This window comes from Papaver somniferum, chromosome 3 (genome assembly GCF_003573695.1).
Source record: "Papaver somniferum cultivar HN1 chromosome 3, ASM357369v1, whole genome shotgun sequence".
Lineage (NCBI taxonomy): Eukaryota > Viridiplantae > Streptophyta > Magnoliopsida > Ranunculales > Papaveraceae > Papaver > Papaver somniferum.
The window spans coordinates 5,312,610-5,339,161 of NC_039360.1; the positions used below are offsets into that span (position 1 = coordinate 5,312,610).

Here is a 26,552-nt window from a genome sequence, read left to right on the forward strand (position 1 = left end):
TCACCTCAACCGGATGCAATTGAAACAACATAGATATTAAAAGCACCGCAATTGCACCGAAATTTTGTAAGCCTAAACAATTGATACCATACAAAAGAAAGATAACAATAGTTTTTCTTAACTGGAACCAATTGAATCTCACACAACATCAATTGTACCGGAATTTTGTAAGCCTAAACAATTGATACCACACAATAAAGCAAGATAACAATAGTTTTTCTTAACCAGACCCAATTGAATCATATATCCACACACACATCATCAAATAAACATCAATTGTACCGAAATTTTGTTAAGCAAAAGCAACAAATATATAGCATAAACTCAGGCTTTTCTTAAACAGGAAAACAATTAACTAGCAAGATTGTTACCTCAAATTTCGCATCCACTTCTCCATTATTTTTGCATCTTCGTCCAGGGAGAATGGATATCGAAATATCATCACGTTTTCATCCTTATGCCAAAACAAAAGAATAACAACAACCCTCAAACTTTACCAGAAAAAGGTTGAAAACCGGTTTTAACAATTGCAAGCAAGAGTTGAAAACCGTCGAAACACATATGCTTTTATGCTAAACCAAAACCGATTCAACATATCGTGACTTTTTCACATATTGTTTCTACCAGAACCCCTCATGATTCTTTGATAAAGCCTACCAACATGGGCTAGAACTTAATCCTGCTAAACCAAAAAGTCACCCAAACCATAACGGTTCACAATATGTGAGATCGAATATTAAGGTAGTAAAACCGAAATCAAACATCCCATAAACATACATATCAATAATATAAAAGCATTTAAGCACAGGCTATGTAAACCGGAAACTATCACAAGAAAAATTACCAATCAAATAATTTTATTCATAATAGTTTTATTTATAATAGACCAATACAATCAATGAAAGAAATCAAAAATTGATGTCTATTATTCTATTTCTTGAAGTCAAGTTAGACTTCATTTGGGTGCACCTCTAAATCCTCAGAGTCTTCTTCTTGTTTTCCCTTAAGAAACTCATTATTAATTGATACGATTCCTTCAAGAGTTTCTGGATCATATCTGTAAGCAAACATCAACTGTCTCTGAATACAGTCCAGTTTCTGGATCTCTATTACTATAGATTTGATCATATGAATGCTTGATCCCTTTTGAGTTCCACTCATCCGGTTAATAATTACCTGAGATACAGTTTTGATATCTTTCTTATCTCCAGGGCAGATTCCTATTGCTTCTTCACACAACTTGGTGATAACACAGGGATATTCAAGGTTTCTATGGAAACCTGTGACATTGAGAGATTCAATGATTTTGATCATTTGATTGATAATTATTCCACAAATATAAATACGTTTCTTGCCTTTCAAGAAGGTAATAAACCACTTCAGAAAATTCTCTATTCCATAGAGAGGAATCTCTTGAGCAAGCAAAGAGTGTTGGTACATCAAGTTTACCGAAAATCCTCAAGTATAAGGGTACTTCTTTGGTTATCATCCTTCCCTTTCTCCATTCAACAGTTTTTCCAGTGATGAGTTTCGAAATGTTATCGTGCTCAATTTCAAAACCAGTAATCATATGACCCGTCCCTTTGGAGTTGATGATTTATGATATCATCTTTCTGTTGACATGAAGAAAAGTACTTCCAACCAGGGTGCAAAACGTAAGTTTTTCATGATTAATATTGTGAATATTACCATAAAAATTCTTACTATGTCAGGTGAAAGTTTTTCAAATCCGAACATATTTTCCCAGGTTCGGGCTTGAACAAACTTTACATAATTGGTTTCTGAAACTTCTGGATCGAATTTCTTATCTTCAGTGAAGTTTACTTCCTTCAAAGCTTGATATCTTTCAAAACAAGTGTTATCTACGAAGTTCGTGAGAGCATGCTTTCCTTTTATCAAGTGAGGAAACTTGATTTTCTCAACTTCCCTGGAAGGGATGATAGGATTCAAAACAAACTTGTCTAATCCGGAGATTTCTTCTCTTGTTTTCCTTTTTCCCATACTTGCGAAAATATGAAAACCCTAGTTACGGGTTTGACCAATATTCCCCAATATGTTTGAACACATAGCAAGAGATTATCTTTTATAGGAAGACGTGAAATCAAAAATCGGAAATAACTAGTTTTAGGAAAAACACTCAAAATCGAAAACCATGGCTTGTGGGGAAACAATTCCGATTTTGTGTCTAGGTCTTTCTTTTGGAAAACCGGTTTTTTATGGAATGGATCTTTATTTCGGATTGATTCCATGTTTTTTTCTAAAAAACTGTTTACTCTTTTATTACCTGAGAGTGGCAATATCACTTGAAATTTATTCAAGAATTTACTAGAGTATACAAAGATAGATTTGAACAAGATAAAAATATCATCAGAATCATAATCCAGTTCAAAATATCACTTGCTTCATTAAAACAGTTGTGAGATGCATGAAGGAAACCATTGTTAATAGAATTATTAACTGAAAACACATTCCTTGAAGAATCACATATTTTCCAAAACCGCATCCTAGAGAGTGGAACATTGACAGTTTGATCTGAAAATGTACATGCGTATACTTTGGTAGGCCATCCAAAATATATTTAAGATTCCTGATTTTGCCGAAACACAATAGCCGATGTTCATAAAAATCTTAAGCAGAATCTCATGCATTTTCAAGATACGACATGCCTCATCGGCCATTGTACGATAGTTACTTACCATAATAGTATACAATCCTATGATGACCAAAGGATCATGAAAGTCACTCAAGACATACATAAGAATAATTCCTAACATGTTTAGGAATAAGAGTATTACACACTTCATACGTGATTTCCACCACGATCTTATAAAGTAGTTAAATACTGCCACTACGTTAACTGAATCGGACATTAGATTCAATTATTATAGGTTGGATCGCACCAAACACAGATTGTTAGATCTTTTCGTGTTTGCCTTCTCTAATACCAATTGAAAAGGCTAGGGTAACCAAATATACCTCAAGCTAAAACTTTTCCTACCTATAAGTCCTTTCTCCGAAAGTGATTGTCTATGGACAAAGTCGAGACAATACACCTAATCGGTTCACACTTCGTGTGATCGTCTATGGATACGAGATCGACATAATACAACAACGAAGTATGTTTACTTAATGCAAAGGTTCGGACTTAACCAAACACAATAGGATTGCTTATCAAGTAAATAGGAATTAACGTTTGTGTAATTTACTTTAATTATAATAACAATTATAATGCGGAAATAAAAGTAAATGACACAACAAGATTTTGTTAACGAGGAAACCGCAAATTCAGAAAAACCCCGGGACCTTGTCCAGAATTGAATACTCTCAGGATTAAGCCGCTACACAAAATTACACCTAACTTCGTATAGTTGAGACCAAGCAACTAAACCTATAGTTCACCTAGTTCCGCCTGTATTCCCACGCCTCCAACTTATAAATAAGTCACGTACTTGGAACAATTCCTTTGGTTCGTATTCTAAACAGTACAGGAACAACAAATCTGTTTGGTATCAACTCTATTCAACCAAGTGATATGAGTCGGACAATGGCTCTTCTGTTTATCTTAACATAAACTCCTTCGTCAGGTTCTTAGATCTATATTATGTTCAATTACCGAAGTAATCATTTAAGATTAAGCCAACCAACACTCTTAATCCAAAGAATTGTGTTGATGCCGATCTACTCAATTAATCAGTCCAATCTACCACAATGATATACCGATTATTAATTGGATCCTCTTTTACCAAAATAAGTATTGTGCACACCAAAGATTATAAAACCCAAGTCAGATCTTCAGTATCTTCTTTGTCTTCAAATATTCTTAAATCTTCAATAAAAACCTGCACACAATCACTTGAATCTCTTGTGATCAATTACGCACAGAGCGGAGTCTGTTAACAATGGATTATCATAAGATCGTCTTTAGAACTTACAGCTGTCTAAAGATCCATGTCGAAACTCTGAACTAGTTTGAGTGAATATTATACAGAAGAGAAGATTCTCAAGAATAAACAAACTAGGTACAATCAGATTTCAACCACTGTTAGTCAATCAAATCAATCGAAAACAAAAGATAAACCGCAATTATCTAGTTTCCCACCAACGGTACAGCTAGAGATTCTAAATCCCAAAGAAGACTTTAAACTGAGCGGCCGTAAGAGATTTCGCCTAATTAGGTTACTCTGCTCTCCGAATAGGCGGCTACACCAGTAATAACAACAAAAGAGGAAGTCTGTTGTTACGAAAGATTAGTTTGCTAGAAAGGCGAACTTCAAGTATTTATAGACAAGGAAGTTTGGACACCAAGGAATTTCCAAAACCTAAAATATTCTCAAGATATTCATTAAAGCACAAATTCGGTTTTCATTATTCCTGGAAATGCTCTGTCCAAAAATGATGATCGAAATCTCTCGGAAAATCTAATTAGTAAATGCACATTACTAATTCTGGAATTTCCCTACAAAATGAAATTAATAACCTTAATTAAAAGATTTTTAACTTACTTATGTTTCGATCCTGGGATTCTCTTCCATTAGACGTTAAGCAATATCTTTGAACAATTAAAGAAATAAACATTCATAGCACGTGTTCAAAGTATGTCTACATCCTTACTTTGTAAGTTCTCTTTCACACTTACAACCTTGAAATCGATTTTCCACACTTCCAAACAAGTTTAGAATTGGTTCGTCTGACATTCAAGAACTATGTGATTGATCAAACCAACATTCAATCACAATCATGGGTTTAACGGTTCTACTAAAACAAGTTTCGGTTCTACCTCCATATGAGTACTATGCATAGTCACAATAGCTTCCCAAAATTCGGTTAACTAGGTACTAGGATCGGTTCCCCACATATATATGGTATCTAAGTTATATGTGTTGCACATGTCCATAGGATCGGTTCCACTTTCTTCTATAAACCTTGTTGCACCCCACACAAGGATCGGTTCCCCTTTGTGATGTACTGCACCTCTTACTAGGATCGGTTCCCCTTTCCCATATTTGGTCAGAAAAAACACAAACTCGATCATACCATCTCATGTGATTACTTAAGATCGGTTTCAGTCAGGCCTTTGTGAATAGTTCTACCAAGAACACAAACAAGTTGTCAGCGGTTATACTCAATCACACATATTAGTTGTTCATAAGATACGCAATGAATAACAAAACCAATAACACCTGGAAATTTCCTTTTCGGTTCACAAACAAGTTTATGAACTTACTTCCTTAGAACACATGTAAACATTGTTCCCTAGGATGAAATCCTCACCTCATACCCATACATAATCACAATAGCATTCAAATGATTATGGCGATGTCTTATCTACAAAGTTTAATGGTTAAGCAATAAACCTCGTATTGTATTCCTTAATACTATGTCTATCTAGAGTTAAAATATGCTTCGCAGTTATGTTTTCAATATGCACGACTTGAAAGAAATGTTAGGTAATGAAACAGTTCAAGTCAAATATCACTAACCTCAAGTGGAAGAATGATTGTTGTCGTTGTAGCTCCTTTCTTCTTCACATCTTCAAGACTTCACAATACTTGCAATATCTCATATCCTAATACTTTCAGTCTAACGTATACGAAGTTGACTCTAGTACATAATCAAGCGACTCTTAACATGAGTTTTGATTCACTAAAATATGACAACCAAACTTGATATACCAACGCTTGGTGGGTTCAACCGAGACATGCTCTAACACCTACTTTCCCATAAAACTGAACAATTGATTCTCTTGCTCGCATCTGGTAGGATGGGGAGAGTTAAAAACTTTAATTCCCCACTTTGGAGCAAACAGAAACCAGAAATAAAATTGAAAAACGAAGATAAATTGCAGAAAGGGAAAAACTTAAATTAAAGAATATATCTTCGCTCAATCTTCTTTCCATGTTCTCTCAATCTTCTTCCACCAAAACATACATATCTAACCAATAAAACTACTTCGAGGTAAATTTTTTTGAGAAAACTCTTTCTTTTTACGTTTCTTGATGTATGAGTTTTTGGGATTTCTATCATTTTCTCGAATTTCATTTGCTTTATATTTAACTGAAAATATACATTTTCAAAGATAGCCTAATTGATTACAATAATCTCATAGTTGAAATTTAGGAGTATGTATTTTGTCATTAGCCTGATTATGAAAATTTGGCTACCGCAGGTTGCTGGGGTTTCAATATATTCATAACTTTTTGACCTTGAAAATGTGTGATTTTCTCAAATACCAACTTGTCCTTTCTATTTGTCTAGACTTTAGTGGAAACACCATTTTGTTTTTATCTTGATTAATACATTTAGAGAGACTTAAAAGATTATTCAGATTTTACATTTTAATTTGGTAATCAGTTAGTATTTACAAAATGATCATTTAAATAATGGGTTCAATTATTTTTTGAAATAATATGAATGGGTTAGAGGTGGTTCTGGTTAAATATTATTTCCAGGCGTCAGAATGACCTGTTTTTCAGGATTCTGTTTCAAAGTCCAGAAGGATTTAGCTAAAAATCCACTATTTTTTATAAATAATCCAACATAATTATAGAGAACATAAATCAATGGTAATGGTTTTATCAATCCAACATTTATATTATTAGTGTCCTATTAAATCTTAATAATAAATATTCTATTGATAAGTATTTCAGAATAATTTTTTTATTAGTTAATCTATTAAATATATTTTCATTACTACATAATAAATTGTTGATATTAACTATATAGGTAAACATTACCAGTGATTGTGATAGTAAGAGAAGGTGGTGAAGAAGGTAACGATAATGGTGGTGGGTATTGGTGACTGGTGGAGGGGTGACGTCAATGATGGTGGCGGAAGAAATGGTAATACTAGAGCAAAAAAAGGTAACCTAAGGTAGATAAATTATTTAGTTACTCTTGATTAGATTTTTTTTTAGTTATATTTTAGTTTATAATTGTGTTTTTTTTCTTTATTTTTTTTAAAAAGAAATTTAAAGAAATTTTTTGTTTTGCAGGCCAAATGCAAGGCTACACGCAAATTAATCGCAATCGATTCGCTTTCTCATATCTCTCAATTTATTTTCTCTTTTTGTCTCATGGACTTCATATGATTATGCTTGAGAAAGAGTTCATGCGAATAGGTAAATAGAGAAGATGAAGAGACAAGAAACCAAATGATTGAAAAATTACAGATAATTCAACTTTAGGAAAATGAATAAACCCAAACCTATGTAAAAACAGTTTGATCAGCAAAGAAAGGAATATATTGATCAAAAAAGAGGGTATAAAAAATTTATACCACCCTTGGCCAAAAAAAAGAAAGAAAGAGAAAGCAAAACCCATAACCAGGTTAAGCTCAAAAGAGAAAAAGAATGATCTACAAACAGACCTGACTTAAACAGACACAACTATTGCATCTCAAAAAAGGTTGAGTGCCAATTGTTCATAACATCAGCAGAATAGATGAGATCAAAATCTTTAATTGCTAAGGACCAAGAATAAAGGCAGTAAATAGCCTTGTTTGTAACTGCAGCTTCATTGCAAACCTTGTCAGTGAAAACTCTTGCATTCCTTTCTTGCCAAATGCTCCACATGATAGAAACGGGGATTAAGTTTCATATACAAGTTAAATCTTTTGAAGATTGAGGTAAATTACATGATTGAATAGCAATTGGAACTTGTGCAGGCATTGAGAAAAACTAGTGAAGTTTATCCACAAAACTGCACCAGATCTTCTTTGAAATAGAGCAATGGAGCAGCATATGAGAAGTAGTTTCATTCTTCGAACAAAAAACAATCTCAGTTGGAACATCCATACCTTTTATTCTTCGTGAATCCCTAGTTGGTAGCCTGTCATGAGCAATAGTCCAAAGGAAAAATCCTATCTTGGGAGGATACTTCTGCTTCCAGATAAAAGAAAAGATTGCATTGTCTTGTTGATTTGCATCAACGGTTGTAAGAAAATCATATAAAGATTTAACAGTGTAGACCTTTGTAGAGCTTAAATACCACTGCAACTCATCTTCCAAGACAGAATCAAAGGAAAAAGAGTTCAAATTAGCAATAATAATTGTATGTTCTACTACAGCTTCACTCAACAGTCTTCTAGGGGTTCTAAGATTCCAAGTAACACCAGCTTCACCTGTAACACCAACTTCAGCTATTTTAAAATTCTTGGACCATGAGATATTAAATAAATTTGGGTAACAAACTTTGATTGGTTTATCATATAACCAACCATCCTCCCAGAATCTTGTTATTGTGCCAGAATGAACATTAAATCTAACATGCTTCAAAAAGAAATTGTTACAGTTCATAATAGCTCTCCATACAGAGTTACCATAAGCACAAGTTGGAACTTTTGCAAGCCAATCCTCCTCACCTACACCATATTTCTCAGCTGCAATTTTTCTCCATAAATCTTCCTTCTCACTGGCAAACCTCCAAGACCATTTGCATAAAAGTGCTTGATTCATTTTCTGCAAGTTCTCAACTCCTAAGTCACCAGACTTCTTTCTTTTGCAGAGAGCAATCCATTTAACGACATGTAATTTTTTCCTCCCAACATTATCATGCCACAAGAAATATCTCATGATCTTCTCAATCTTTTTACAGCATGAAACTGGCATTTCAAACAAGCTCATATAGTAAACAGGAAAACTAGCTAGTACACTGTTAATGAGAGTAATTTTACTAGCTCTTTTGAAGAGAGTCTTCTTCCAACCATCCAACTTTGCAAGAAACTTGTCCACTACTTTATCTCATTTAGCTTCCCCTCTAGACTACCAGAACAACAATCCAAAATATCATAAAATTGAGCTAGGTATCCATCAAAACCAACCCCAAAAACTCGGCTCTTTGAAAAATTGATTTTAAGACCAGTCAAGATTTCAAAAGAGATAAGAATCAACCTAATATTTTTGATGTGTTCAATATCAGCATCAAGAAAAATCAAGGTGTCGTCTTCAAACTGCATGTGACTAATTAGCATACCTGCATTACTAACTTGAAAGACGAAAAGCAAACCTTGAGACTGAGCTTGTTTGATCATAAAGGTGAGAGCTTCTCCAACCAAGAGAAATAAAAATTGAGAAAGGGGATCTCCTTGCCTAATTCCTTTACCACTAGTGAAAAAACCAGAAGTACTTCCATTAATTAGCACATCAAATTTAACAAATTCCATACAACACTTAACCCATCTTCTCCACTTTTCTTCATACCCCATAAGCTTAAGAATCTCATCAATAAATTCCCAGTTGACATGATCAAAGGTCTTCTCAAAGTCCACTTTGCAAAGTAAACCTGGTTTTCCACTTTTTAATCTTGAATATATGAGCTCATTAGCTATTAACACTCCATCCAAAATTTGTTTTTTTTTAATAAAAGAAGTATGATGTTGAGAGATAATGGTAGGAAAAGTATCTTTGAATCTTTCCGCGAGCATTTTAGAAATGATCTTATAAGCACCATGAACTAAACTGATGGGTCTGAGATCTTTGATTTCTTCAATTGTCTCCTTTTTAGGAGTCAGAGCAATGAATGTGTTATTTAATCTCAAATCCAAAAAACTTCTAACTTGTAAATATTTCACCACCTCCATAAAATCATTTTTAATAATGTCCTACAATAACAAATAGAAGCTAACTGGAAAGCCATCTGGTCTAGGGGCTTTGTTTTGGCCCAATAACTTGATAGCTTTTTAAGCATTATTCTTCATCAAAATATCTCTCCAACCAGGAAAAAACATCTTCAGAAATTGAAGTAAACTGCATTCCTTCCGTATTCACATGTCTTTGAGAAGTAGTTGTGAAAATGTTTTGGAAGTAGTCAACAATGCCATTTTTGACTTCATCTTCGTTATCTGTTAAAACTCCATTGACCTTTATAGACCCAATATAACTTCTTATTTTGTTATCATTATTATCCAATTTGTGAAAATACTTTGTGTTTGTTTTATTATTCTTGATGTCATTAGATCTTGCTCTGCATCTCTACTTCTCATCTCTCACCAAAGTAATCCTGCACCATTCTTGTCTGGCAGCAACTCTTTCATCCCATTATTCTGCAGAAAGACCATTGTGCAAATTTTCTTCAATATCGATATCCGGAGTGGTAAAAATTTCCTCCAAGTTTCTATCTAGTTTTCCATATTCCTGCTTGCTTTACTCCCTTAGCTTTGGCTTTAACAACTGAAGCTTTTTACAGAAGACAAAACCTGCATTTGCTGAAATAGAATAAGACTCCCACCAATTTTTGATTAGAGAAAATAAATCAGGATGAGAGAACTAATAATACTCACAGCGAAATGGCGAAGGACCACGTTTCAAACCATCACAGATAAGAGCTTAGGGCTATGATCAAAGACTTGTTCAAGAAAAGCTTGCTGAATTACATTTGGCTACTCTAACTCCCAAGGAATAGAAATTAAAATTATATAAATACGGCTTCTTATACTGTGCAATTGATTATTGGTTCATGTAAACGAAGCACCCATGAGAAGGAGATCAATTAATTGATGCTTAGAGATGAACCTATTGAACTTCTTCATGCCAATGGTGGAAGCACTGGGGATATTTCATGGCCAAATCTAATTTCATTAAGATCTTCCCCAATTACGCATAGATAATTCCAAAATCTTCTTACTTCTTCAATTTCTATCCAAAAGAACTTCACTTCTTCGGTATAGGAAGCACAAGGAGCATAAATACCAGTAAACATCCATTGAAAAGATGAGCCAATTGATTTACAAAGAAGAGTAATTGAGTAAGGACCCATAAGAAAATATGAAACATCAATCTTCGAAGAATCCCATAAACATAAAATACCTCCAGATCTACCTTGAGAAGGTGAATCAATCAACTTAACATGCTTATTTCCCCAACATTTCCAAGCAATTAAGTCTGTGCATTGTTGAATTTTGGTCTCTTGCAGAAGTAAAATTGTAGGCTGCTAATCCCTAACTTTCTTCTTCACAATATCTCTTCTGTTCAAATCATTTAAACCTCTAATATTCCAGCAAACAATCTTCATAATTAAAATATAAAACCAGAAAACCCAAGGGTATCAAAAACAATTAGGATGGAACCAATTTGATCAGACGATTATTATCAAAGTTTCTGAGATGAGATCTAATGGTTTCCATCATAGCATCATTAATCTCATCATGTAAACCTTCATAATTAAGACAAATTCTTGGCCCTAAATTAACCATTTGAGTTGGAATATTTTCAAATTGATTTCTTAAATCAGGACATACCTTATGTCTGAGAGTACTCCATTTTTCAGTGGTTTGATGTACCAAAACAAACTTCTCCATATGTTGAGCCGGTTCTAGAACCGAAATTGGTATAGCTTCTTCTGAACATTCCACATCTAGCTTCCGAAGATATGGTATTGAGACTGCATTCTCCATATAGTCATTTACCTCATCCTCATTATGAAAAGTAAGAGACAAGATCGTTGAAGAACAATGATTTGAGTTAGGGAAAATTAGGCTCAGGCCCCACCCATGGGTAACCCATAATATGAGGCCCTTAATTAAAAGAAGTTTAAATCTAGGCCTCGAATTATTAAAAGACCTTGATACCCTTATGTATATTGTCAAGCCCGTAATTAAATATAATTTAAATCTAGGCCCAAAATTATTAAAGTACAGTGTGAATGTGTAAACAAAAGTTACATATGCATATGGAATGTGTATCCAGAAGTTACACATCCTTATGACATGTGTAATGCAAAGTTACACTTGTATATATATGCAAAAAATAGACATCAAAAAGAAAATATAAAAAAATACATGTTTTACTTTAATATTCGTTTACAACAATTTTTTAGCATGTGTAACTAGAATTTACACACAAATCTGTCTAGTGTAATCGAGAGTTACATATGCGTCTATCTAGTGTCATTGAGAGTTACACATGCATCTGACTTGTGTATTCAGCGTTAACTCCAGTTCCAGCGAGACCAATACCACAGATAAGCAAACCATGACTGCGGTTCCTGTCTTCGTTGAACACAAAAATAGTTTCACTGTATATAAAACATATAATAGTTTCTCAGATTCTATAGAACCTTACATATAATATTTCATGAAAAATGAATCAACTTTCTGTTAATAAAATTACCAAAAATAAGAATAACACTTTTTGCATGTGCATTTAGCATCTGTAACTAAGAGTTACACATGCATATGGCTAGTGTAACTGGAAGTTACACATGCATCTGGCTAGTGTAACTGTAAGTTACACATGCATCTGGCTAGTGTAACTGTAAGTTACACATGCATCTGGCTAGTGTAACTGGAATTACACATACATATGACTTATGTAATCAGCAAATACTGAGCCTAATTGTGTACCTCTGGCAAAAAAATTCATCAAAGCATCAAAACTAACAAGCTTCAAAGACATCAGTTTCAACTAATGTAGTAGTCACCATTCACATTCTAAGATATGCTTTTCCCGTGTAAGCAAGTAACATTGCAAAAAATTATGTAGCAGAAACAATGTATGAAAACTAGAGGTCTTCAGATACCATCTATTCAGCTACCGAAGACGTAACACAATACAAAGAATTCAACAAATATATCCGCTAATTATTACTCCTACCCTAGCACATTTACATTTTGCTTATTTTGTTTAATGTTTCAAAAACTAAATGAAATGTATAATAAGGCACAAGACTGACATTTTAGCATTTCTTACAAGCAACTGCACTGTTTAAGGTAGATACTCCATAAGCCAACACATGAACTGTCAAAAAAAAACGCCTGCAAAATAAAGTGTACAACAAAGCCCCAATCAGTATTGAAATACATAATCCCCAGACATTGCAATAACAGAACTAACCATCCTCACTTCAAGTAAACACTCGAAATACTTGTTCATCCTCTAAAGTCTACAACCACCATTTAATAACATTTAATCACGAAAAACTCAAATATTTGCCTCAACATAAACAATCGATGGGTCACAAGTTCATGTTCAAATTAGCTTTTCAATAATCATAAATCAGGAGAAAAAACAAAAATGCAAAGCAAAGATGAAAAACACTTGAAAAGTAGTAAATAACCTCTTGTTTAATAAAGAACAAAAATTAAAAAAAACTTGAAATAAAATTTCACCTCAATGTCTTCACAGTATACTTCCAACAACACGAGCATCGAAGCTCAGCACTGCTTGCATCTCATATGCACACTGCTTGAAATAAAGTTTCACCTCAACGTCTTCACATCTCATATGCATATCTTGTGTAAACTGTAGTTACATATATACAATGCTTGTGTAAACTGCAGTTACATATATAAAATGCTTGTGTAAACTACAGTTACACATCTTGTGTAAACTGCGTTCTATCATGTGTATATATAAGTTACACATCTAATTAGCATGTGTAACTAGTAGCTACACATCCATTTAACTTGTGTAAATAAAAGTTACATATCTAATTAGCATGTGTAACTAATAGTTACACACCCAAAAAAGGTCAGATAACTTACAACAAATAAACATTTCTCTTCCTAATACAAAGTTCAAATGAATACATCTAATACAAAGTTACATATCTAATTAGAATGTGTAAGTAAAAGTTAAACATCTAATTATCATGTGTAACTAGAAATTACACATCTATTTAGCTTTTGTAACTAGTAGTTACATATCTGGAAGTTACATACCCTTATTTCCTCCTAGCACCATAACTTGTTTATCTGGCTCCAACAAGGCCACTACAGCAAAACCACATACTATCTCTAACCTGTAAACAGAATAAAACATATTCATCAATTTTCCAAATGGAAATCAAAACATATATGCAACACACAATGCACATCTGAACCCTTGGCGACATAATATCCATCAAAACTTAACTGCAAAAAGTATATAACAAAGGCATATCCTCACCTCAAGAGTGGCTACAGAGTTACGGACTCAACAAAGTAGATTCAACACTCAACAATACAACAACATCACCAGTTACATATGCATTTCTCTGCTGTAACTAAGAGTTACACATGTATTCTCCTAATGTAACTAAGAGTTACACATATCAAACCTAAACCTGAAGTGTGAGGAAAAAAATCTCGGCTGCAATACTTCATGTATGATTTCAGGTTCAAGCTTCCATTCAATCAACTTCAAATCATTAACTCAAAAACTCAGTTTTACAATCAAACCATGAATCACATGATGCAAAATGACAGTAAGTAGCATTGTTGTAGTAATTTCAACCATAATTGAAAACCAACAGTCTTTGACCTCATAGGAAAACATCATACTCCTAAATAAATCTATACACACCTGATTTATAAAATTGAATCCACACATTCCTTAATTTTTCTTCAATCCAACTGAAAATCACCTAATCTAAAAGAACAAAACAAAATTAAATGATCAAAAACAGATCAAGATTGGTTTTCATAGGAAATCAAATTTGCGATAAAACTGAATCAAAATTGAAATAGAGAATGGAATTAAAATTGAATCGAGAAATTACAAACAATAACAACAACTAAAAATCAAAACGTACTTTGATTCTGTTGCTATTCTTCCGAAACAGTGATGATTCTTCTTGATTTCCGAAATTAAAAGAAACGACAACTTCAAATCAGAAAACCTTACATGGAGTAGATTTGAAACAACAAACTAGAATCAATTGAGAGTTCGTACATAGATGATCAGTTGTTAAATAAATTGGAAACGAATCATTCAGATCTATAAATTTATTAATTTTTCAAATCAACTGAAAAATATTAAATCATTCAGATCTATGAATTTGAATCAATACCTTTCACATCTTCGAATCAACTGAAAAATACAGATGCGGATCAAATCTATTAAGTTCAATCGATTATTTGATTGAACATCATCGTCATCATCGTCAAAGATCCATAAACATCATCTTCTTCTTCGTAAAACAGAAATATTCGAACTAAGTTTAACAAATCCATAAACATCATCAGCAGAATCTCCAGATCCTCAATGACGAATGATTTTACGAAATTTCTATTAAATCAAATTGATTCGAAAAGTGAAAAATGAATCTGAGAAAACCCTAGAAATGGTTTTCTCTACAGACGAGAGAGAGAGGCAAGAGATAGAAAGAAAATTGAGAAATGAAAGTGTATCTACTTATTTTATGCTTGTATATATAGAAAAGGGTAATACTGTCATTACGAAAATGTCACTTTATTATCAAGCCCTTAAAATAAAAGTTCTGGGCCTAGAAATATGCAAATGTGAAAGAATGGAGTTGATAGTGTAGAATCCATTTAGTGGGGCTTCTATATATTGAACCCATATAGTTAGGGGTTCTAGTATTTTTCACTTTGAGTTATTATCCAAAGTAACCGTTGGACCAAATTTTAATTAGATGAACCCGATGTTGAATTTGGGCTTGAATCATTCGTTTTTCCTTTCCTAGAGTTTTGCTTAATGATTCTCGCTTAACTATTGTCATCTGTCTAATTCACCATTCCTTCTCCTTTATTTCCCTTTTGCTCGCTTCTATTGCTCTTCGGAGGTTCCGTTCTTCACGATTCTCTATATTCTTTCTTACTCTTCGTCGTTCACCATCCTCACCAAAGTGTAATTGCTCCTTTCTCAATGTGCCCCTATCTTCCCTTGATTCATGATCCCTTGAACTTGAGTTCGCATTGGCTCTTTTCTCTTTTGAGATAATTATTCTCGTGTATCAAGGCGGCATTTCGTCTTACGAGGTTTATTCTCTCCGTTGCCAAATCTTCCTTCATTTCTCTTTCTTAGCGAAGTTTTTTCTTTAGTTTCTCAACTGTCGTATTCTCTTCATCAACATTTTTCTCCATCTCTTCTCGAATTTGTTCTTCGTCCTCTCTTTCTTCGCTAGTTTCTCTTCGTCATCTTTCTCTTCGTTCTATTTCGTCTTCGTCATCTTCTCTTGAGCTTGCACGCCTTCTTCTTGAAGAACTCCTACTTGTCCTCGACTCAGAGTCCCTTATTTTTGTTCGTGAACCTTTATCCCTCATTTCTTTGGTAAGCATATGGATTTCTTGTGCCAAAGTAGCGTTTTGTCTGGAGAGTTTTATTCTCTGCTCTGCGAAATCTCTCTCCCTCTTTCTTTACTGTCGAAGCCTTTCTCTTAGATGTTCCATTGTCATGTCATCTTCGTCGACATTCTCTTCTTCTCCATTGTAAACCTGCTCTTCGTGTGCTGCAGTTTCAGTATCAGTTGTATGGACTAATACTTCTGGGTATTTTTTTTAAGGTTAACATTTTGTTGCTGATCCATACCACGCCCTTCTACTGCAGCTGAAGTCTCCCCTATCTCCACTTTTCCTCCCCGTCTTTCTTCTATACGCTTGCTTTTCCTTGGTGCTATTATGTGCTTAGCTCTGTTCACTACTCTTACCATTCTGATGACTTTGGTTGATTTTTTCTGACCGAGTTTCAATTTTCAACACTGCACTGAGTTACTCAACTTACCGAGTCACTTAAAAACTTCAATCAATGGAAATTATCACAACCAGATTTGTTATGACTTCTAAAACAAACTCCCCTTTCCAAGTAAACAAAATCACAACAAAACTCTCAAAAGTTCTACAAAGATTTTGCTGTTTTTTAGATCTCAAAAATAAAACTTTTGAAACTCATGAAATCAAACTTCTAATACAAACACTAAAGAAAATAACTTATCAAGAAATTATGTGATGAATACTCAAACCAAGTATCTTTTAAGATTTGAGATGAGAGTAAACTCTCTTCCTCAATCCCCTTCCTCTAGCGCCAAAATGTAGATGAAGGAAATCCCACAAACTACACCTAACTGATTTGTTCACACAAAATCTAAAACAAACTCCAGGACATGATGATGAAATCAAAATGAATATTCTTATTATCAAAGAGAGTGATTACAAATCTCAAATATATCCCAAACCCTAAATTATTCTTTCTCTGATTCTCTTTTACAACATAATCTCACCAATACAAAATTACTCAACCCCTTTTCCATATCAACTTCTCCTTTTATAGGCAATCATTGTTGGAATATTTTCAACGCCGTTAACCAAAGGGGGGTCCTGGGGGGCATCGCCCCCAGGCTGTGGTCGACCTGACAGGCCATTAACGTGCTTGGCTACAGAACACATGATTTTATGAAATCAATATGTGTGGAGACTCCGGTTTTATCATAAGGGGTACTTGGTTCAAGACTGGTTTCACCATAGAACCTCGATAAGGCTTTGAGTTTCTTACACTAAGTGAAGGTTCAAATCCAAAAAATACCTATCATTTATGTGTTGATTTCAACGATGATGCTTAGTCTCAATTGTTCTTGAACTACGTTGGCTTGATCCCACTCGGGTACGTAGGCAGTCACTTCGGTGATGAAGTCACTCTGATTTAAAAGTTTTAACTTTGTTTTATGGTTTTTGAAAATAGGGGGAGAATGTTGGAATATTTTCAACGCCGCTAACCAAAGGGGGGTCCTGGGGGGCATCGCCCCCGGAAGAATTTTTGAACTGAAGGTTTTATTTGGCCGATAAAAGCCTGTTCAAAAATTTCGAATCCAAAAGACACCATTGATGTCTGTTGATGAAGGAACCTGACGTTTCGTGAATAGAAACCTGTTGGCGAATAAAAAAAAAAAAAAAAAACCTATTCCCAACAGGTGCAAAACCCTTTATAAATAGCTTCTCCCAGTTTCGTTTAACATATAAGAAAAATCAATCTGTTTTCTCAATTTCAAAAAGCATCATCAGAAATCAGAAATCTCTTTGTGTGTTCTTGATTGAATCAAGGGGTACAAACCTTGAATTCAGTTTTCGTTGCAGGGCTTTCATTGTATCCTGAAGGCAATATTTCGCATACCTGTTGTAATCGCCAATTGTTATTGGGAGGGTAGAAATATTTGTCTAAAAGAAATTTATACAAGCCTTGAAAGTTTTGGAGTGCAACACTTTCTTCTCTGTGTCATTCATCCTTTGTGAAACCCATTTTTTTTTTCAACAGTTTTTCCAACAATCATTGACGTGAAGTACAACTCATCTTTTACTTCGCTGATAGTCATACAATTCACATGACCCCTCTTATTACTTCATCAATCCAATTTTCAATAAAGTTATTCCTTCTCTTTCGCCGATGATCCCGGTAACTTGTCAGTACAGCTGTCACGATTTCTTGTCTAACAATTTATCTTCGTTAATCATCATTTTACTTCGCCTTGGAATCTCTTCTTCGTCATATTGGACGAGTCGTAATTCCTCGTTATCATTTATCTCGTGACCCCTTTTCGTGGATCATCTCCTTATATTATTTCGTAATCGCTTCTTCACAGATCCAACTTTCATTAAAGTTTTCTCTGACAGTTGGTTGACCCCTAATAAATGCTTTGTCTTCGGATCTGGTGATAATATCTTCCGACGAGAAATGATTCGTCAAATTCTCCCTCTCTCGGCTTTCCACGTGGCGGGTATAATTTATGTCCCTACACAAGATATCCGCCCGGGATACGATGTGGTCGGGACACATCGTTTAAGTATGTGGCCCCTCTTTGTTTATTTACACGTATGTTAATTAGTTTTAAACAAAAACGAACTCCTACTTTTTCTCTAAAAAGACAAGAAAAGTTAGTTCTCTAAAAAGTACCCCCTCTAAATCCCCCAAATAACAAGAAAACTAACACTTTTTAAGACGTGTCAAACAAATAAGATGGGCCACATACTCAAACGATGTGGCCCGACCACATCGTAGCCGCTCCGCAAGATATCACTATAAAAATATAGGTGCTTGAAAAAGGAATGATGCTAGAATGAGAAGAATGTCAAGAACGCATTCTAGGAAATTTATCCCCACTCATGCCGCTATATTGGCAACTACGTCGTACTGTTGGAACACCAAATAAAAAAATGCATGGTCACGGGGCGGGGCAAAGCCCCACAAAAACCAAATCCAAAATGTATCGCCACGGGGAGGGGCAAAGTCCCACGCACACCAAATCGAAAATATTGATTAAACAGGAAAAAAAATTCCCTGGTGCGTAGTGCGGGCACAAATCTAAGTAAAACAAATACAAGACGTGGGTAATTTGAAACATGTAGACAAAAATTTGTATATAAATGAATGTTATTTTCTAACCAGAAACATAGACGATTTAGCGAATGCGAACTAATCATCAATGGTGTCAAAAAAGCTCTCTTAATCAATTTATCTGCTGAATTTACATTCCAGAATTCAGTTGTTGGAATTTTAAGTTTAAATTATCATGTGAGTGAAAATTAGTTTTCAAGTTTTAAACTCCAAGAGATGTGTTTGGGTTATGTCTTTTCACCATTAGACACCTACCCATGAATAAGTGTCATGGAGAGTCACCATTGGCCATGGTGAGTCACCTATCGGTGAAAAGACACCTTGCAGAGTCACCATTGACTCTATATAAACACATCTCTTAGTTTTGTTAGGTTTTTAACAGAAGTTAGAAAAGAACAAAAACAAGTTTTGAAGTCAAGAGTCAGAGTCATTTAAGAGCACAGTAATTGTTAACATTCGCTGGCCTAATAGTATTATAGTGCTACTTACTATAAGGCGTGATCGTTGTATCTTGGAAGGCGACATCCGTAGAACCGTGAGCATCGTATGTAGGGATGAATTGTCTTTAAGAAAAAAGGATTACCTCGCCTTTATTTGTTAGTATTTTGTTTGTTGCACGGAAATGATTTCCGAGAAACCGGAACCGCATATTTATTTCCAACATCAGTTGAGAACGACAAAATACAATTTCCTAAACAAAACAGAAAACTGTAAAGATAGATAGAGAGTACCTGCTATTTCTTGACATAATCATCTTTTAGAGGAACTGAATCAACATACAAATTTGTAAGAGAGGAAACGCATTCGAGACGATCATAGGTTAAAGACTCCCCCACTTTCTGGCAATTGGAGATGGTTAATTGCTGAAGAGAAGTCGATTCTCCACGTGAATATGGAAGAAATTCAAGAACCGGACAATTTATCAAACTCAGTTTTCGAAGAGAACCGATATGGAATTTAGGGGACTCGTTCTCATTGTGGTCGTCATTTACTTGAAATCCTCGAAACTGATCGCAATCTTTAATCTCCAAAGTTTGAAGATTACAATTGTTTTTTAGTACGATTACAGGGAAGAATATAAGCCCCATTATATTGTTTAAAACAATCCTCGTGAGAGAAGTGTGACTTCTCCCGATTGAACTTAGTAACGTTAGATCGATTTTCTCTAATAGCAACTCCTTCAAAGAAGGAAAACAAGTGATTGTGGACAAACTTTCGCATCCATCAATAATCAGAATCTGAAGACAGGGATAGGGAACACATAATTCTTCTAAAAGGTCCATATTTACACATTCGAGCCGGAGTAAGGAAAGAAACCCACCAATGTCTAAATTCTTCAAAGGTATTCCGTTAAGAAATAGATACCTGAGATGTGGAAGTTTCCCAACAGCGGCTGGTAGTTGCTCAAATCCCATGCAATTGGTAAGATACAATCGTTGCAAATTCGGAAGACAAGACGGAGCACACATCCACGTGGGATGGTCCCACCCCATGAAGTAAACAATAGCCAACGATTTCAGACCAAGCGGAGGTTGGAGAGCTTCAAATACTTGAATGTTACACGACTTCTTGTACACATTATTGCGCCACTCTTGTGTCATTACATCCCAAACTGCCAACTCGTCTTTCAAGTTACTCCACACCAGATTCAACATATGAAGATTCTGTTTTCCTTTTAAATTTACTCTCTTAGCATCTGTTTGGTCTTGCGCGTTCTGGAGGTCCCTAATATCTAGACGCTGAAGAAATTTTAGGTTGCCCAACTCTTCAATACCAAAGTTACATCCAGTTTCATTTGTTAGTTTTTGTGGCACCGTGTAAACCAATTCTTCAAGGTAAACTAGTTCTCCTACACCCAACATTACTGGTGGATTTTTCCGACCGTAGTAACGAAATTTTTTAAGTTTCGTCCAGTTTTTTACATATTTGGGAAGCTCACAATGGTAAAGCTCCACATACTCTAGATTTTTTAAACTAGTGCAAGACTCAGGTAATACTCTGATCGGACTACCCACTAGGTCAAGAGATCTCAACTGATATAATTCTCCAAAATCTTCAGGTAATGCTTCTAGTAATGGACACTCTTTCAAATCAAATATTCTCAAATTAGCAAGACCTGCCACTTCCTCTGGTAAGGCTTTTAAATTTTTACAGCTATTGACGGCTACTGTTTCCAAACTGGAGAGGTTGGCGACAGAAACAGGTAGTTCTTTGATAGGGTTGAATGACAAATTTAGAAACCTTAGATTTTTCAAACCAGAGATGGAGTCAGGAATGGCTTTTAATTCGCTGTGATTGAGATCCAATGTCTGCAAATTAATAAGACATGTGATGGAATCGGGTAGTTCTACCATATCCGTGAAAGAGAGTTCAAGATATCTTAATTTTTGGGATAACTGAATGTTTGAAAGAAGATTTTGAACACCGTACGAATTAGTCAATACCAAAGTCTCCAGATTATGAAGTTTACTGATGGAACGATTATTCTTTAGTTTCCTTTGATCAAGAGAGGTAAGGCGAAGGTACCTTAAATGTTTTAGGTTAACACTCAAAGAAGGAAGCTTTGAAAATGCAAGGTTTGGTGAAAGACCCACATGTAAGACACGTAAGTAATGATTTTCTGAGAACATAGAAGGATCCAGCTTTGAATTTTCAGGGATAAAAAGTGTCCGCAACTTCTTTGCGGTACTTAAGCAATTCAGAGATGATGCTGATAATTCTTCATCCAATGTTAAATGTAAACGACGTATTTCTGAAGTATTGTGCAACTCACTCACCTTGAGAGATGTCAATTCCTGATCCCCAACAACAGCTTTTGCAAGATCATGCACAAGATCGTGCATTTTGCATGTCACTATGTCATCCAACGTACTCCTTTGCACACCATCCAGAAATGAACTCCACACCAAACGGTCGAAGAACTTATCCGCAAAGTCTTCAATCGATCTTCCTTTTTCCAGCTTACAAGTACCCAGAAATCCTTCTGCTATCCACAGCTGAACCAGTGTTACCTTACTTATCTCCCAATTTTTGGGAAATATAGAGCAGTAGGAAAAACACTGTTTTAACTCTGACGGGTAGTCATCATAGCTCAGTTTTAGTATTGGTATGATATTGAATTGATCCTTTTCTTTGTCATTCCAAATATCATTGTCTCTGATCATTTCCCATTCCTTTCTATTTTTTGAGTGCATTAGACTTCCAAGGGATTGAGCAGCAAGTGGTAAACCCATGCACTTCTTTGCTATCTCTCTTCCGATCCTCATCATGTCACCACCCGTCTGTTGTGCTCCACCATCTAAAAAGGCTTTTGACTTAATAATGAACCAGCATTCTTCATCTTCTAATTGTTTTAGTTTGTATGAAGGAATTCCTCCGTTTACTGATTTCTGGACTTCACGGCTAGTGATTAATACTTTACTACCAGCTAGGACTCCAACAGTTAACACACGTGTAAGCTTTTCCCATTCATCCGCACGTACGTTCCACATGTCGTCAAGAACTAACAGATATTTCTTTCCCCTCAATTGTTGTTCAACTTGGTTCTCCAGTGTGACCAAAGCTGATGAGTTATTCAGGTTTGTTTCGGGAATGATGAACTTTAAAATTTGTAATAAAACTGTACGAGCAACAAAATCACCAGCTACACAGACCCAGATTTTTGGGTTAAAGCTTTCCACGGCCTCGTCTTTGTAGATGAGTCCGGCTAGCGTAGTCTTTCCAACTCCCCCCATTCCCACTATAGAAACGACAGAAACATTTTCGGGATACTGATTGTTCTGGAAGTTTGACGCTGATGATGATGATGATGATGATGATGCCGCTGATGATGATGCCACTGATGATCGCGCCCTATAAAACAGTCCTGCTATACCGAGCAAAGAAAAAAAAAGCCCTGCTATGTAATTCTTTAATTCTTTTATATATTTATAAAATCTATCGTTTTGTTGATGTTGATCAAAAGAAATAAATGATCGCTCCCCAGATGTTATTAATATTCTTAATATTTCATTTTTATCAGCTTCCCTTCCTTCAATTGACTGAGGGACACGGGGTGAGGTTTCTCGATCAAACGACTGCAAACTAGTTTCAGTATGAGTTTCAATTGGCAACTTAGAATAATTATTATTTTTTGTAACCCAATTTAGTCTTTTGTTAATATCTTGAACTTTCTTGACCACCGCGTAAGAAACTTTGTCAGATGAAAAGAGATCACGTGCCTTTTTGCCGATCCCCCTCTCACGGTGACGCATCGTTTCATAGGAGACCTCAGCTGCAAGGTCCTCAATATCATAAGCAATGTCTTTTAGCCTTTTCAACCACAAACGCACTGATGCATCACTCACTTGTAGCTTCTCAGCAGTATCTGTTGCAGCATCAATTGTCTTTAAGGTTTCTATAAGCATTCTCAACTCTTCTTCACCATTCCAAAGTAAAACGATCTCATCGGCAGCCAGTTTGGTCAAGATTCCTACCACAGCCTTGACGATTCCAGTCGTCAGAATCACTTCAGCCATAGCTTTAACTTAGGAAGTTTATTGAAATTTTAGACAATTATAGATGATCAAGGAGGGGTTGTATACTGTCTCAGATGTGTAGAGATTTGTGTGTAAGGTTGGTATTGGAGTTCACAGCTATAAAGTATAGATAAATTTTTTGGATCGATCGGTAAATCACTAAACAGGGGTTTTCTAACATAATTGTTATAAAAAATTCCATACATAATAATTGAAGAAGTGAGCTATCATGATTGTTATTAAATATTATCCAATATTGCCTGGTCTTTAGCTTGCAAATTATTCATAATAGCTCACTACTTACGCAATGAATACAAACTCTACGATTCAAATTCAAGTAATAAATGTTTTTTTTTCTTTTTTTCTACTTGAAACCAGGCATAGGCCCGTCCTGTTCCTGGCAGCGTAGCCACCGAGCCTACTCCTCCTGAGTAAACGCGGCCCTCTTCCCCATAGTAAAAGTAGTAATTACACGAGATCTCCAAGATTTGAGCGGAGACTCGAGCTGCTGACTTCTTACTTGAGAATCAGACTCATGACCAATTGGACTAACCCAAGATTGTTCAAATTATCAATGGTTAGCCCTAAATCAGACTCATGAACAATTAGACTAACCCAAGATTGTTCAAATTATCAATGGTTAGTCCTAAATTAATGATAGTTTAAACTAGTGCAGTGAACCAACTGGCATTATCCCAGTTGGTCAGGGGTGGGTGTTCAATTCCCGCGCCGATCGTGTCAAAAAAAAAAAAAAGCAAAAAAAAAAGTGCAGTGGGTGATGGACGGCATGTCTTACGATTGAAATTTAAACCCCAATATCAATGCTAACGTATCTGTCTGGTAGTCTAACATGAACCTTCGATCGACCCTAATACAACGAATCAACGACAGTAATGCATTACCCACTTTTCTTTTGGGATATTTTGACTTTGGGTCCCATAAAATGGTATACCTTTGCATTTGGAGCCTAACTTTGTCCAGCTTTGAGTTTGGGTCCCGGTCAAAGGTTGACTATTCTTGACCATCCAACAATCAGTTAAATATGGGTTATTTTAACGAAAATATTACTTTTTATTTATTTACTAACTCTACCAAGTTATCCAAGACAGTGAAATGACTAACGAAAACGTTTTATTTTTGTTAAAATATCTCATATTTAACTGATTGTTGGATGGTCAAGAATAGTCAATCTTTGACCGGGACCCAAACTCAAAGCTGGACAAAGTTAGGCTCCAAATGCAAAGGTATACCATTTTATGGAACCCAAAATCAAAATGTCCCTTTTCTTTTTTGTTACTTGTCATTGTCATTGTCAGCCATCCCAGTTGCAACTAAATAAATCATCGCAACCTGTTCAATTTATCATTTAGTAGTAGTAGATGGTGGTGCGTCTTACATCCTTACCTGCTACTGATGTTACCCAGTAAGTTGACAAATAGGCTATGAATATTCACAACTTCTAAAACTACAATTGTTAAAGAGCACTGATATTAATTGCCAAATCAATTGTATGACTTTATCAGATTCAGCTTTTGGCCTCCATTCCAAAAAAAAATAAAAAAAATTTCAGTTTTCATTGCCGAGTCTTTAGCCTTGCAAGTTGTTCAAATGACATTTTTTCAAAGTATCATTAATAGGATAGTCAGTCAAGTCAAAGACATTTGACTTGACTCTGTTTTCAGTCTTAGTCAGTTAGATATGTTTGTGCAGTCAGTGTCAGACATCTTTAATGTGTGTAATAAATATGTCTGAAACCTTCTTTGTATCGTTATCTGAATTCTATACAGCAATATAACTTTTTTGATTCTTCTTTCAATCATCTTGTTACTACATCTTGATTATCATGAGAGCATAAGATTTCTCATGGTATCAGATTAGGAACGATCCTTCTTCGTAGATTTTCAAAGCTTAACAATTTTTCTTCAATATTTTTTAGCTTTTACAAATCTAAAGGGTAATATCAATTCAATAATTTTTCCAAGATTTAAAATTTCCTAGGATTCTTGCAAGATTTTATGGTAACAACTCGAAGATCGACATATACCAATATTGTCAACAACAACAACAATATCAACAGTAGCAGAAATCGTGAAAATCACATCGATAATAATCTTCATTCTTCTGGTCTGGAAAATATTGATTCACAAACATGTACAATTACAATGGCTTCCGCTGGTAATTCTAATGCTCTACCCTTTACTAATATCTCAAATTTTGTTTCCATGAAACTCGATTCATCCAATTTTTTACTCTGAAAAGATCAATTTGAGGGGGTTTTGTTTTCATGTGATCTTTATGGCTATGTTAATGGTGAAATAGTTGAACCTCCACAGAAGGTTATGCTAGATGACACTGAAATAATTAATCCTGAATGGGTTTCTTGGAAGACTAGATAGATTTGTTTTTACTTGTTTGAAAGATACATTCACTCCAACAATTAGTGGTGATGTTCTTGGTTTATCTACTTCTAGAGAGATATGGGAGTTTCTTGAACACAGTTTTAAAACCCAATTTATTGCTAGGAAGGGTATGCTTAAAACTCAGTTACATGGTATTAAAAAGGGGAATATGACAACTGTTTAATATCTACAAAAGATTAAATCTATAGCAGATTGTTTTGCTTCCATTGGTGAAAGAGTTAGTGATGTAGATGTACTAATGTTTGTGTTGAATGGGCTTGGTAGTGATTATGATATGTTTGTGGTTTCTTCACAAAATAGAGAGAAATGTTATACTTTTGGAGAGCTTAAGGCTAGGTTACTTTCTCATGAACAATTTCTTGCTGAGAGACATCAACTTAACAACAAAGTGTTTGATGATCAAAATTCAGTGGCATTCTATGCAAGAAATGGTTCTTCTGGCTATAATAACAATAAAAGAAATGGTGGAAATACTAAGAATGGAAATGGTAATTCTTTTAAGAATAGTCAGTATCAAAATGGTTCATCTTCAAGTGGTACTAATGACAGAAGACCTTATGTAGACTACTCTAAAGTTT

General features: G+C 34.9%; 1 protein-coding gene across 3 annotated transcripts; it reads right to left on the reverse strand.

Annotated features, from left to right (window-relative positions):
- Positions 1 to 13,101: 13,101 nt before the first annotated feature.
- LOC113355200 (putative disease resistance protein RGA4) lies at positions 13,102 to 23,788 on the reverse strand. 3 transcript variants are annotated; one of them, XM_026597991.1, is made up of 3 exons: positions 21,815 to 23,788; positions 13,655 to 13,734; positions 13,102 to 13,235 (listed from the first exon to the last, which is right to left on the reverse strand). In XM_026597991.1, exons 1-2 carry the CDS (start codon positions 23,552 to 23,554, stop codon positions 13,684 to 13,686), a joined length of 1,791 nt encoding a protein of 596 aa, XP_026453776.1. In that variant the 5' UTR covers positions 23,555 to 23,788; the 3' UTR covers positions 13,102 to 13,235; positions 13,655 to 13,683. The 3 variants fall into 3 exon arrangements, with proteins under 3 accessions (XP_026453776.1, XP_026453775.1, XP_026453774.1); XM_026597990.1 differs by lacking the exon at positions 13,102 to 13,235 and having other exon boundaries at positions 13,707 to 13,734; positions 19,769 to 23,788; XM_026597989.1 differs by lacking the exons at positions 13,102 to 13,235; positions 13,655 to 13,734 and adding an exon at positions 14,850 to 14,907 and having other exon boundaries at positions 19,769 to 23,788.
- Positions 23,789 to 26,552: the final 2,764 nt, after the last annotated feature.

Bases quoted from the DNA above. Each gene is read 5' to 3' on its own strand.
- LOC113355200 (XM_026597990.1), bottom strand. From the start codon at position 23,554: ATGGCTGAAGTGATTCTGACGACTGGAATCGTCAAGGCTGTGGTAGGA.